At 51.0% G+C, this 12,460-nt stretch overlaps 1 protein-coding gene across 1 annotated transcript in view; it reads right to left on the bottom strand.

Annotated features, from left to right (window-relative positions):
- GOLGA3 (golgin A3) overlaps positions 1 to 12,298 on the bottom strand; it is a 60,390-nt gene extending 48,092 nt beyond the window's left edge. The window contains exons 1-3 of the mRNA XM_011982212.1: positions 12,201 to 12,298; positions 5,917 to 6,251; positions 1,905 to 2,177 (exon numbers count right to left, since the gene is read on the bottom strand). Of these exons, the coding sequence (XP_011837602.1) occupies positions 1,905 to 2,177; positions 5,917 to 6,073 (430 nt within the window). The 5' untranslated portion in view covers positions 6,074 to 6,251; positions 12,201 to 12,298. The remainder of the gene's footprint in view (positions 1 to 1,904; positions 2,178 to 5,916; positions 6,252 to 12,200) is intronic.
- Between the last annotated feature and the right edge of the window lie 162 nt (positions 12,299 to 12,460).

Here is a 12,460-nt window from a genome sequence, read left to right as displayed (position 1 = left end):
CGAGCTGCCGCGCCTGGCAGCAAGTGCCTTTTAACAACAGAAAGAACTGGGTTCAAAGCTGGAGCCGTGCCGAGCACTCTGAGGCAGGCTCAGCTCTCACCACGCTGCAACTTCCCCTGGCTTCACAGCAGGTTCTCCTGACCCCGCTGGGAGGAGCACGTGAAAAGCCAGCACTGTGGAGTCACAGGCAGTACCCAGACACAGGAGCTCAGCCGCCGCTGGGTCACGAGACCCCGCGTGCATTTCCTTGCGCAGTTACATTTGGGGTCCGCTTTGACGCACAGCTCATCTCAGCTCCTACAGTCACAAGCCACGTTACGAAAAGGCTCTGGCGCCAGGCCTCACTGCAGAGTAAATGCTGCACAGGCTCCGCCCTCCAGGGCTGAAAGCAGGTTACCTCAGTCTCCAGACAGACGAGACTCCAATCCGAGGTCATGCTCCGGGACAGGAGGGGAAAATTATAACGTGTTAGCCAAAACCAGAATTTAAAATATCTAAAACCCAGACCGTTCATTTTGGGTGATGAAAGGGGTGCATGGTGCGTGCCAACGTGTTAACAGTTACAAATCCAGGGCTCCACTTCCCAGGGCTGAGTGTGTGGCCCTTGTCCTTCCTAAGCTAACAGCAGACACGGCCCGATGGCCTGGGTGCCGACCAGAGAAGGGAAGCATAATCACGCAGCAACACTTTACACACGGCACCCTCCTTACATGTGGATGCTGAGGAGATGAGCAGCTACTGTCCTAAATAATCCCTAAAATCTGAGTAGTCACCAAGAATTTCACTGTAAATGTACCATTATTAGTTCATACATTTTATCACTGAAAAGATCTCTAGTCCTTTTCACGAGGCAAAGTGGTCCAGATGGCTAGACCATAAGTGGCAAACGCAGGTCTACGGCCATCAGACAGATATTTACACAAGTCGGTAAAATGAGCAGGGTTTCAACCAAACACTGATGCAGGGGACAGGCTCAGAGCCAGGCGCCAGAAGGAACAGGTGACCGGGGCATCCCACAAAGGCGTGCACGCAGACCCAGCACTGCTGTCACACGGGCACCTGGGCCAGAGCTCACACATCTGTAACTTTAGGACCCCAAAAGTAAATAAACTAAGTTGAAAAAAATCAGGAATCTAGACTTTTTTACATGCTACTTCTCAACTTAAACGCTGGCAATGAGTTTTCAGAATTGTTTCAAATAAACACATGTGAAATGCAGTTTGATTTCAGTAATTTGGGGGGTTTTGTTGTTTTTATTTAGTTTTAAGAAATTTTTAAAAATATACTGCAGGCCAGGCACAGTGGCTCACGCCTATAATCCCAGCATTTTGGGAGGCCAAGGTATGACGATCACTTGAGCCCAGGAGTTCAAGACCAGCCTGGGCAACATGGTGAGACCCTGTTTCTATAAAAAAAAAAAAAAAATTAAGATTACCCAGGTGTGGTGGCGTGCACCTGTTGTCCCAGCTACTTGACGACAGAGGCAGGAAGATACCTTGAGCCTGGGAGGCAGAGGCTGCAGTGAGCTCTGACTGTGCCACTGGACTCCAGCCTGGGCAACAGAGCAAGATCCTGACTCTAATTAAAAGAACAAAACAGGCTGGATGCCCACGGTCTGCTTACCAAGCACCTGGGTGACACAGGACATGCAGGCCGGCCTTTAACGCAAGAGCATCAGCACCGCTGCCAGTCAGACCGTAGCAGTGCCTGGACTCCAACTGCATTTTCACTCTCTAATGTGAAGCTCTCTTTGCTAAACGCACAGCCCTGCATGGGACTTGGATGGCACACGGCAGGCACAGGCACACAATGGCTCAGACAGCAAGTGCGCAGGGCACCTGCTCCCAAGGGGCTCAGCAACACGAACATGGAGGGTGGGAAAAGCGGCGGGAACGGATGCTTACACAGTTGCGTTTCTTGCATAGGAAGACTGAGTCTGAGAGACTGCAAAGCTTCTTTTCTAACACTGCCCTCAGCACTAGTTCCCTGAGCCTTCCTTAGGTTGTCATGGAAACCAGCCACACCTGGAGAGGCATCAGGGCCCACTGGGCTTGTGGTGGGGTCGAGAGATGACGGAGGGTCTGGCGAGGGTGGCATTGGCCCGTTCTGACAGAGGCCTCCCTGGCCAGGTCCATCCGGGCTTTCTCCTTCCGTGGAAGCTCTGTTTACCTCAGCACCTGGAAAGACAGAGTACGCTGGACCACCGTGGATTTAACAAGTGATGTCGCTTTTCAGACACGCAGCTGGAGTAGGAGAGAAGAGGATCCAGACTCATGAGCACAGTACCTTCTCACCCCACAAAGGCGTTCACTCTGAGAAGAGCAGCCCATGGGCCCCGTCCCACAGGCGGGGTGGCCAGGATAAGGCCCAGAGCCCCGCTGGTGTCATGTCCTCCCTGTAAGGTAAACTCGCCCTCCACGCCTCCACTCTGGCTGTAGAATTTATGTAGTAACGACAGTAACATTTCCTCTTTTTATTTTTATTTTTTGAGATGGAGTCTCGCTCTAGTGCCCAGGCTGGAGTGCAGTGGCACAATCTCAGCTCACTGCAAGCTCCACCCACCGGATTCAAGCGATTCTCCTGCCTCAGCCTCCCGAGGAGCTGGGATTACAGGCACCCACTACCACATCCGGCTAATTTTTGGTCTTTTTAGTAGAGACGGGGTTTCACCATGTTGGCCAGGCTGGTCTCAAACTCCTGACCTCAAGTGACCCGCTCACCCGCCTCGGCCTCCTGGAATGCTGGGATTACAGGCGTGAGCCACTGCACCTAGCCAATGTTTCCTTTCCATTTAAGTAAAACCAATAAGAAATCTTATGAAAGTCGACTGTTTAAAACAAGCAAAAACCACAAACGCTTAAAACACAGCTGACAATCTTTCCAGCAGGCACTGGGAACAGCAGTGATAATCAGAGTCACACAGCCTCACATTTACAAAGGCTGATTCTGGAGTCATTTCAAAGCCTAAGCCTATCCTCCAAGGCAAGGACCCTACGGCAAAGAGGTGGATTACGTCATCAGAACACCACCCGCCAAGCAGAGACAAGCCAGAACTGCGCTTCTGCTCGAACACGCCTGCTGGGTAAAGGCCTGGGTTGAACCAGTGACAATTCTATACCCACGTGTTACCTCAGTTCACCCACTAACATGATTATATATAAATTACCCACAACACAAACTAACACATATTTCCTCATCACACGGAAGAAAGACTTCTTTCAATGAAGTGATTTTCAGTCTTTTCCCTGCCCCCAACTGCTGACTGGCGGGTGGGTCAGTTCAAAGAACCAAGACATGTGAGGGGGAAGGGAGGGTCCTCAGAGGGTTCTGGCCCTGGTTCGAGTGGCTCTCGAGGCCTGGCAACACCCCTGCCTCTCACAGCGGTGGGCATTCCTCGGATCCCATGTGCATGCAGTAGAGTAAATTCGCTTTTTGCTCAGGCAAATTAAAAATGGGTTTCTTTCACTTGCAAATGTGAGTCCAAACACAGCTACTTACTGTCATGCCTCCTGAAAGAAAAACCAGAGTAAAAGCAGGGGTGCCACAGACAGGAAGCCAGAGCAAGGGGACCCCGCCAACGCACTGAGACGCCTTTCATGCAAATGACCCGGGAGCTCCACTGCTGGGAGAGGGGAAACCTTGCATTTCAGATAAAAGTTAATGGGTTAGGCCAGGCGTGGTGGCTCACGCCTGTAATCCCAACACTTTGGAGGCCGATGCAGGCGGATCACTTGAGGTCAGGAGTTCAAGACCAGCCTGGCCAACATGGTGAAACCCTCATCTCGACTAAAAAGACAAAAATTAGCCACGCACGGTGGCACGCATCTGTAATCCCAGCTACTTGGGAGGCTAAAGCAGGAGAATCACTTGAACTCGGGAGGTGGAGGTTGCAGTGAGCCAAGATCGCGACACTGCACTCCAGCCTTGGCGACAGAGCAAGACTCTGTCTCAAAAAAACAAAAAACAACAAAAAAAGAGGTTGGCCACATGCAGTGGCTCTCACCTATAATCCCAGCACTTTGGGAGGTGAAGGTGGGAGGATAACTTGAGGCCAGGAATTCAAGACCAGCTGGGCAACGGCAAGACTGTCTCTATAAAAAGTTTTTAAAATGAGCCAGGCAACTGGGCACAGGGGCTCACACCTGCAATCCCAGCACTTTGGGAGGCCGAAGCGAATGGATCACCAGAGATCGGGAGTTCGAGACCAGCCTGATCGACATGGAAACTCCATCTCTACAAAAAATACAAAATTAGCTGGGCATGGTGGCACATGCCTGTAATCCCAGCTACTCGGGAGGCTGAGGCAGAAGAATCGCTTGAATCTGGGAGGCAGAGGTTGCGACGAGCTGAGATCGCACCACCGCACTAAGCCTGGGAGACAAGAGCAAAACTCTGTCTCAAAAAAAAAAGAAAAATCAGCCAGGCGTGCTGACACGCATCTGTGGTCACAGCTACCCCAGAGACCAAGGCAGGAGGATCGCTTACACCCAGGAGCCCAAGGCAGGAGGACTGCTCACGCCCAGGGGCTCATGGCTACAGTGAGCTATGATTACACCACTGCACTTCAGCCTGCTCAATGGAGCAACACCCTGACTCTAAAAACAGTAATAAAATTTTTGAAACAGAAAAATGAAGAAGTAGAGGCTGCAATTAATCAAGCATCTTGCTCAAGGGCACAATGCTTCTGAGTGGCAGATCTAACAGCAGGTTCCATGGCTGTGGGTCTCAGAACCCCTGACCTTGGGCCTCCAAGCTATTATCTGCCTCACCTGATGTTTTCGTAGCAAGGACCAGCGAAGCCATCCTAAGGGCCTGAGTATCATTTTACAGGAATTAGACTGTGATTTCTGATAGTAAATTAGCACATCTACAGTCTACCGTTTTAAAGCACTGAACCTCCTGGCCAGAAAGAGGCAGGAGAACTGAGTGAATAACTAACTCACCCTTTCCCTCTGACACGTGCATAGCGCCGGGGGGCTAACATAAAATTGTGCTCAGTAATCCTTAGATCTCTATTGAAATAGTTCTGAATTCTAGCTATTAAAAATTTGGCCACTGACCAATCAAAAAGGCAGAATTTGGACAGGCACAGTGGCTCACTCCTGTAATCCCAGCACTTTGGGAGGCTCAAGTGGGTGGATCACTTAAGATCAGGAGTTCGAGACCAGCCTGACCAACATGGTGAAACCCCATCTCTACTAAAAATACAAAAAACAGCTGGGCGTGGTGGTGGGCGCCTATAGTCCCAGCTACTTCAGGAGGCTGAAGCAGGAGAATCGCTTGAACCCGGGAGGTGGAGGTTGCAGTGAGCTGAGATTGTGCCACTGCACTCCAGCCTTGGCAATAGGACACTGTGTCACACACACACAAAAAAGGGGCTGGGGGCAGTGGCTCACGCCTGTAATCCCAGCACTCTGGGAGGCTGAGGTGGGCGGATCACCTGAGGTCGGGAGTTCACGACCAGCCTGACCAACATGGAAAAACCCTAATAAAAATACAAAAAACAGCCAGGGGTGGTGGCGGCGCCTGTAATCCCAGCTACTCGGGAGGCTGAGGCAGAAGAATCGCTTGAACCCAGTAGGTGGAGGTTGCTGTGAGCCAAGATCTCGCCACTGCACTCTAGCCTGGGCAACAAGAGTGAAACTCCATCTCAAAAACAAAAAAAAAAAAAGGTAGAATTCTGGGCAGGGAACACGACAAAGACCCATAGATCCCTTCAGGGAAACACTGCTGCTGCCCCACAGGTGTCAAATGGCGTTCTGTTTAGCAGGAACGTGCCTGATCTAAAGGTGGCATCATTCAGTTACTAAAACATACTCTGAATGAAGTGAAAAGCTCACAGTGGTCTCAACACCACGTCCTCCCTCAACACCACGTCCTCCTGTGACCAGCACACAGAGGAACCTGACGACTTACGCTGGGCTTTGTCCTGCTGGTCAGGTGGCACCAGTGGGTCCTGGTCAGGTGGCACCACTGGGCCCGGGGGCTTCAGGGGGCCCTCGGGGAGAGCCAAGGGGCCACCGTGGGATCTGTCCTCCTGGAGGCCATCCTGCTCGGCCGACGCACCGTCCATGGTCAGGACGACACCAGCTGCACTGACGCCGTGGAGCTACAAGTGAACCTTGGTCAAGCGTGGTTTCTGCCATCAGTAACAGCCAAGAGCCCCTGGGAGGGGCCCCACTGTGTCTCCCATTTTCAGGAGATTGAATGACTCAAATGGCTTGAGGTTAAACCAGCTAATATCATGATACCTGACAGGAGAAAAAGAGAAAAAATGTATTATGAAACTTTTACTCGTCAGATTTCAAATATCGATTACAAAATTAACATTTGGTTCCCAATTTTCATACGTACAAGAAACAAATACAGACTTTTTCATTCAGCAAATAATCCTGGAGCACCTACAATGTCCTAGGTTTTGTGGCTAAAATGCTGACCCAGCCACACTTTCTGGGCCCTTTCCTGAAGGAGCTTAATGTCTGTGTCGGTGCCAACTAAAGAACATTCTACTGGGACAGTGCGACTTTCTGTCCCGGAGTAGCTGAATTGTGGAGTAGCTGTCATACAGGGCAACTGAGGAACTGAGTTTTAAATTTAAAATTAATTAATTTGGGCCAGGTGTGGTGGCTCACCCATGTAATCCCAGCAATTTGGGAGGCCGAGGCAGGCAGATCACATGAGATCAGGAGTTCAAGACCAGACTGGCCAACATGGTGAAACCCCATCTCTACTAAAAATACAAAAACTAGCTGGGCGTGGTGGTGCACACCTGTAATCCCAGCTACTCAGGAGGCTGAGGCAGGAAAGTCGCTTGAACCTGGGAGGCGGAGTTTGCAGTGAGCCGAGATCATGCCACTGCACTCCAGCCTCGGCAACAGAGTGAGACTCCATCCCCAAAAAAAAATTAGGCCAGATGCAGTGGCTCACACCTACTATCCCAGCACTTTGGGAGGCCAAAGTGGGTGATCACCTGAGGTCAGGAGTGCAGACCAGTCTGGCCAACACAGTGAAGCCCTGTCTCTGCTAAAAATACAACAAATAGCTGGGTGTGGTGGTGGGCACCTGTAATCCCAGCTAGTTGGGAGGCTGAGGAAGGAGGGTCACTTGAACCTGGGAGGCGGAGGTTGCAGTGAGCCGAGATCGCACCACTGCACTCCAGCCTGGGTGACAGAGGGAGACCCCATCTCAAAAAAAATTTAAAAATGAATATATCAGACTCGCAGGCCTAGGTGTGCTAGGGCACGCTCCCCTCTCAGCCAGTGGAGTGACTGCCCAAGGCCAACGCTCCTGCTGGCAGCTCCACCCCTTCAGGTTGGACAGCTCAGATCTGGAGAAACAAAACTTTAAAAAGCAGGTGCCATGGATGTGGTAACTGTATACAGGGGGTACAAGGACACCAGAAAGGTAGCTGCCTTGGAGTGGGGGCACAGAGAGGGCATCTCACAGCAGGGCCCGTTCCCGTCTTTACCTGTAGCTGGGTTAGAGCGCTTTCTCTCTCAGCCCTGCTGGGCTACATTCAGGTGAGCAAAACTTTGCCCAACATTTGACAAGTGATTATCCACCTTGAAATGTGCTGGTGATACTATTAACTCGTTTCCTTATCAACAGGTAAGATGCTAGCACGAGCTTCCACTCATTCTGCAGAAATGTTGGCATTTATTCCTTTAAAATCAGTTTCATATTAACCTACATTATGTTCTGTGTTTAACATTTTTCATGATAAACATTACACAACCTTCGCCTCTAGCTTACAAATCCCACACAGAAGGTACAGACAAGAAGCTCACGTGGGGCTGCGCGCAGTGGTTCACGCCTGTAATCCCAGCACTTTGGGAGGCCAAGGCGGGCAGATCACCTGAGGTCAGGAGTTTGAGACCACCTGGCCAACATGGTGAAACCCCATCTCTACTAAAAATACAAATAACTAGCCAGGTGTGGTGGCAGGTGCCCATAATCCCAGCTACTTGGGAGCCTGAGGCAGAAGAACCACTTGAACCTGGGAGGCAGAGGTTGCAGTGAACCAAGACCACACCATTGCACTCCAGCCTGGGCAACAAGAGTGGAAACTCCGTCTCAAAAAAAAAAAAAAAAAGGGCCGGGTGCAGTGACTCACGCCCGTAATCCCATAACTTTGTGAGGCCAAGGTGGGTGGATCACTGGAGGTCAGAATTTCAAGACCAGCCTAACATGGTGAAACCTCACCTTTACCAAAAATACAAAAATTAGCCAGGCATGGCGGCATGTGCCTGTAATCCCAACTACTCAGGAGGCTGAGGCAGGAAAATCGCTTGAACCTGGGAGACAAAGGTCGCAGTGAGTCAAAATTGTGCCATTGCACTCCAGCCTGGGAGACAAGTGCAAAACTCCATCTCAAAAAAAAAAAGCAGCCCACGTGGCTGGTCCTCGGGAGCACGTGTGCCACTGGCCCCACAGCAGGATGTGCCTGTCTTTCTAGTTTTTACTCTCACTCTATCTGTCCTCTAGACTGGTCACCCGTAAAAGAGGAAACCCACTGGTGGTGGGTGTAACCCAGTCCACTGACGCGGTCAGTAACTCACTGAAGGGCGTGCAGACCTGTATCTGCTCATAACTGTAATAATCCACCATTCCTCTCTGCCGCCTTGCATCCTACAGGCCAGAGACAGTTATGAGTTCATAAGAGTGTTGCTCAGAGCATTAAAAGATTACGCATGCTATTAGCATGAAACTAGCAGTAACGGTTTGTAACCAGAAAGCACTGTGAATAGAAATGTGTCATAACATTAGTAACTATAAATCCAGCACAGCTAATCAGGAAACTACTGTAAACAAAGGATCCTAGGAGTCTTGACTCAGGGTGCCTGGCACATATAAATATTTAAAGATTAAAGCAATGTCTGAATCACAGAAGTGAAGGAAGTTACTGAGGCTGGTCAAGAGCTAATCCCGTGTGCAACGAATTCTCACTCTCACTTTTGTGTCTACGACCATCTAGTAACATCTTTCATCCCTGGATTTTCCAGGTGGGTGGGTGATAAAGGGGCCCTAGAGCCTGGGCAGGGATCTGAGCTACACACCTGTCCTTACACACAGCACAGAACCCTCTGAAAATCACTTTCCAGGAAAACCACCGGGACCTCCACCAAGCCTGCCCCTCAGCTACAATCCCAGACACGCCCCAGGAGAGCAGGGGGGGTGTCAGTCGGCCACGCCCACCCGGGAGTGGAGAAGACACCCCCAAAACAAGGGGCGGAGCATCAGCAAAATGACGGCCGCTCACCACAGGCTTCCGTTCGACCACAGACGAATTACAAACCGGCACGGAGGGATACACGGGTGGAATGTGGACTCTGCTGCGCCACTGAATATTGGCACCTGCACATCTGGTCCTCCTGAAAACTTCCTAGCAAAAGAAAACTTGTGTTTTGCTTTGTGATGTCTTTGCTTCTGCCTTGCGGGGGTGGAGTGATGATATGGAAATGACCGTGTGTGGCTACGTGTGCAGTCCCTCCTGGCCCCTCAGGTAAAGGGTCTTGTCCATCCCCTCTGCCATCACTGTACCTCACGTGGCCTCCACCACAGCACGTCATGTCTGCCACTGTGTGTGTGCCCATTACACGGCGAGATCCTTGAAGGCAAAGACTCATTCCCCATCTGCCTCCTACCACCTTGAATACTCCCAACTCCTAAAGTGCCAACCCGGATTTAATTTGCCGAATTAAATCTCCAGTTCTGCTGAGTACATTCCTCGGCTACAAAGCTAATGGTTCCAAAACAAAGTGATCAAGTATTTGAATCCTTGAGCATCAATACTCCCTTTTAAAACACAGAAAACTCTAAACGATTCCAGCTGAAACATCTGAAAGCTTCAGTTCCAATGAGGGAGTCCAGGGAGTTAGAAACTGGAAGAGCAGCATCACGACACAGCCCAGGCACCACCACCTGAACAGAAAGGATGGGACGACCAGCAGGACCCGACTCAGTCACTACAGGCAGAACATGCAGAGAACTGCTGCAGAGGCCCACAGCGACGACGCCCGGGCCTTACACTGACCAAGGAGGAGGAACATAGCCAACGATGCTCAGGTCCACCGAGAGGGCATGCCAACACGGTGACGGCCAGCTACACCAAGCTCTCTGAGTCCAGTGCAGTCACAGATTCGGCTCACATAATGCCCCTGCTGGCCTCCAAGCAGCCCACTCCCCTAGAACGGGGACCCCGAGACGGCGACTGTAAGTCACAAAGACGGCCCCTGTTTATAGGCAGCTCCTCCTGAAGCCGGACCAGAGAGAGAATTCACTAACTGCCTGGAGTTTGCTGACAGCGATACTTCTCCCTGTAGGGCAATAAGCTGGCAGTCTCGGTCGATCCTCAGTCTTGCTTGATTTTTAGTTAAAATTCGGAATGACTCAGTCATCAGGGCCTCATTACCTCAGACGACTGACAAAAGCCAATCTCCGGGCAGCAAGGAGGAGGAGCAGCCAGTTGCCAGTGCATCACAGAAAGCTGTTATTAGGAACATGACTCGCTTTTGATTTTATTTTTTAAATAAAGAGGCCAGTCTGATCAGTCTCACTTATGATCACTTGCACTCCTACATCTCTAGAGGGAAGAGACGGCACAAAGCTGTCACTTAGAACTCGGAAGGATACACACAACCCTAGGTTCACAGCTGGGTAACATCAAGGGACTTCACACTGCAAAACCACCACCTCAGGCACCTACAGGACGTTCTGCTTCCCCTACACCTGAATTCTGTATACAGACATTCACGGCTCCATCTACTCCACCTCGTTTCAGCTGTCCTATCGGGTATGACAAACAACAGAGCACAGCCAAAGACCAAACACGATTTCCCAGGAAGACAGTACCTGGTGGAGGCCACACTAGTATCCAAAAGTAAACAGAGATCTATACACAAAGTGAAAACCAAAAGCAAGCTTCACGTCACTGCAGAGACGTAAAGGGCAGGCTTGGAAGTCGGCCTCAGCTCCCGACCCTCCACCACTTAGCTGTGAGATCCTGGGCTAAAGATTTAACCACTTTTAGCCTGTCTCCTCCAGTAAAACAACGAGAAAATGAGTGCAAAATTTTGCCAGGATTAAATACAACAAGGCACAGAGTCTGTCCCATGTCCTCAATAAAATGGCAGTAATTATGACTTTCCCTTTAGTTGTTGCTTGTCGAAATCGCTAAGTAAAAGCCAACCTAAGGCATTCTCACGTGGGAAAGTGCTACATTTTTTTTTTTTTTTTTTTTGAGACTGAATCTTGCTCTCTCAGCTAGGCTGGAGAGCAGTGGCGCGATCTTGGCTCACTGCAAGCTCCACTGTCTGGGTTCACGCCATTCTCCTGCCTCAGTCTCCTGAATAGCTGGGACTACAGGTGCCCGCCACCACGGCCGGGTAATGTATTGTATTTTTAGTAGAGACGGGGTTTCACCGTGTTAGCCAGGATGGTCTCGGCCTCCCAAAGTGCTGGGATTACAGGCGTGAGCCACTGCGCCCGGCCAAGCTACTATTTCTTAAGGCAATGGCGTGGGGGGGGGGGGGGGGAGCTCCTCTTCAATCTGAGTAAAGTCAGATGATTTATTTCCTTCTATACTGCCCGGAAAGCTATTAAAGGGTTATAAAGGGCTATGTTCATGTCATTTAAAAGACAATTCAAAATAACCCACGACGACGGGTGTGGCTGCTCACACCTGTAACCCCAGCACTTAGGGAGGTTGGGGTGGGGGAGTCGCTTGAGGCCAGGAGTTCCACACCAGCCTGGGCAATACAGCAACACACCCAGTCTCTTAAAAAAAAATCCACGAGTCACCTGTAAATGGCTTACACTGTCCCAGTGACAATAAACTCCAACCTCTTACCAATCCAGCACCTGCCTACACCAACATCCTTACCTCCATCGCTTTCCCCCTGTGCCATTACACTCCAGCCACATTCTCCGCCTTAAAACGCCAACCTTTCTCCGCCCTCAGGATCTTCAAACTTTCTGCCTGAGACGTGTTTTTCTCACAATTTTGCCTGACTTGTTTCTCGTCATAGAGGCCTTAGTACAGAAGTCGCCCGCCCCCCAGGCTCCCACACACCAACCACCGCCCGGTACCCTCTCGGTGGCGACCCTGGGCGTCCCTGTGCTAGGTGAGCTCGGCGGGGGCAGGGACCCAGGCCCACAATGACCAGGACCCGCCACACGACTGACATTCGTCGGGTTCATACCCGTGACAACGCCCGGCCCCACTCGCTCTGGGCACCTGGAATGGAGACAAGTCCGCCAGCGACAAAGGCAAACAAGGAAGTGCTCGGACTCCTGAAACCCCGGCTTCCCACGAACCACCCGACACCAAGTCACGCTTGTCAGCTGCAAAGGGCCAGACTAAAGGCACAAGCACTGCCCGAGCGGTGGCAGTGGACAGCTTCAGGACATGCCGCGCTCGTCAGGCGCAGACAAGCATCCAGGAGGGCCCGCGGGCACCGGC

The sequence above is a fragment of the Mandrillus leucophaeus genome, unplaced genomic scaffold, assembly GCF_000951045.1.
Source record: "Mandrillus leucophaeus isolate KB7577 unplaced genomic scaffold, Mleu.le_1.0 Scaffold237, whole genome shotgun sequence".
NCBI lineage: Eukaryota > Metazoa > Chordata > Mammalia > Primates > Cercopithecidae > Mandrillus > Mandrillus leucophaeus.
The sequence above is the reverse complement of the archived record's forward strand: the minus strand, read 5'-3'. Positions and strand labels throughout refer to the sequence as shown.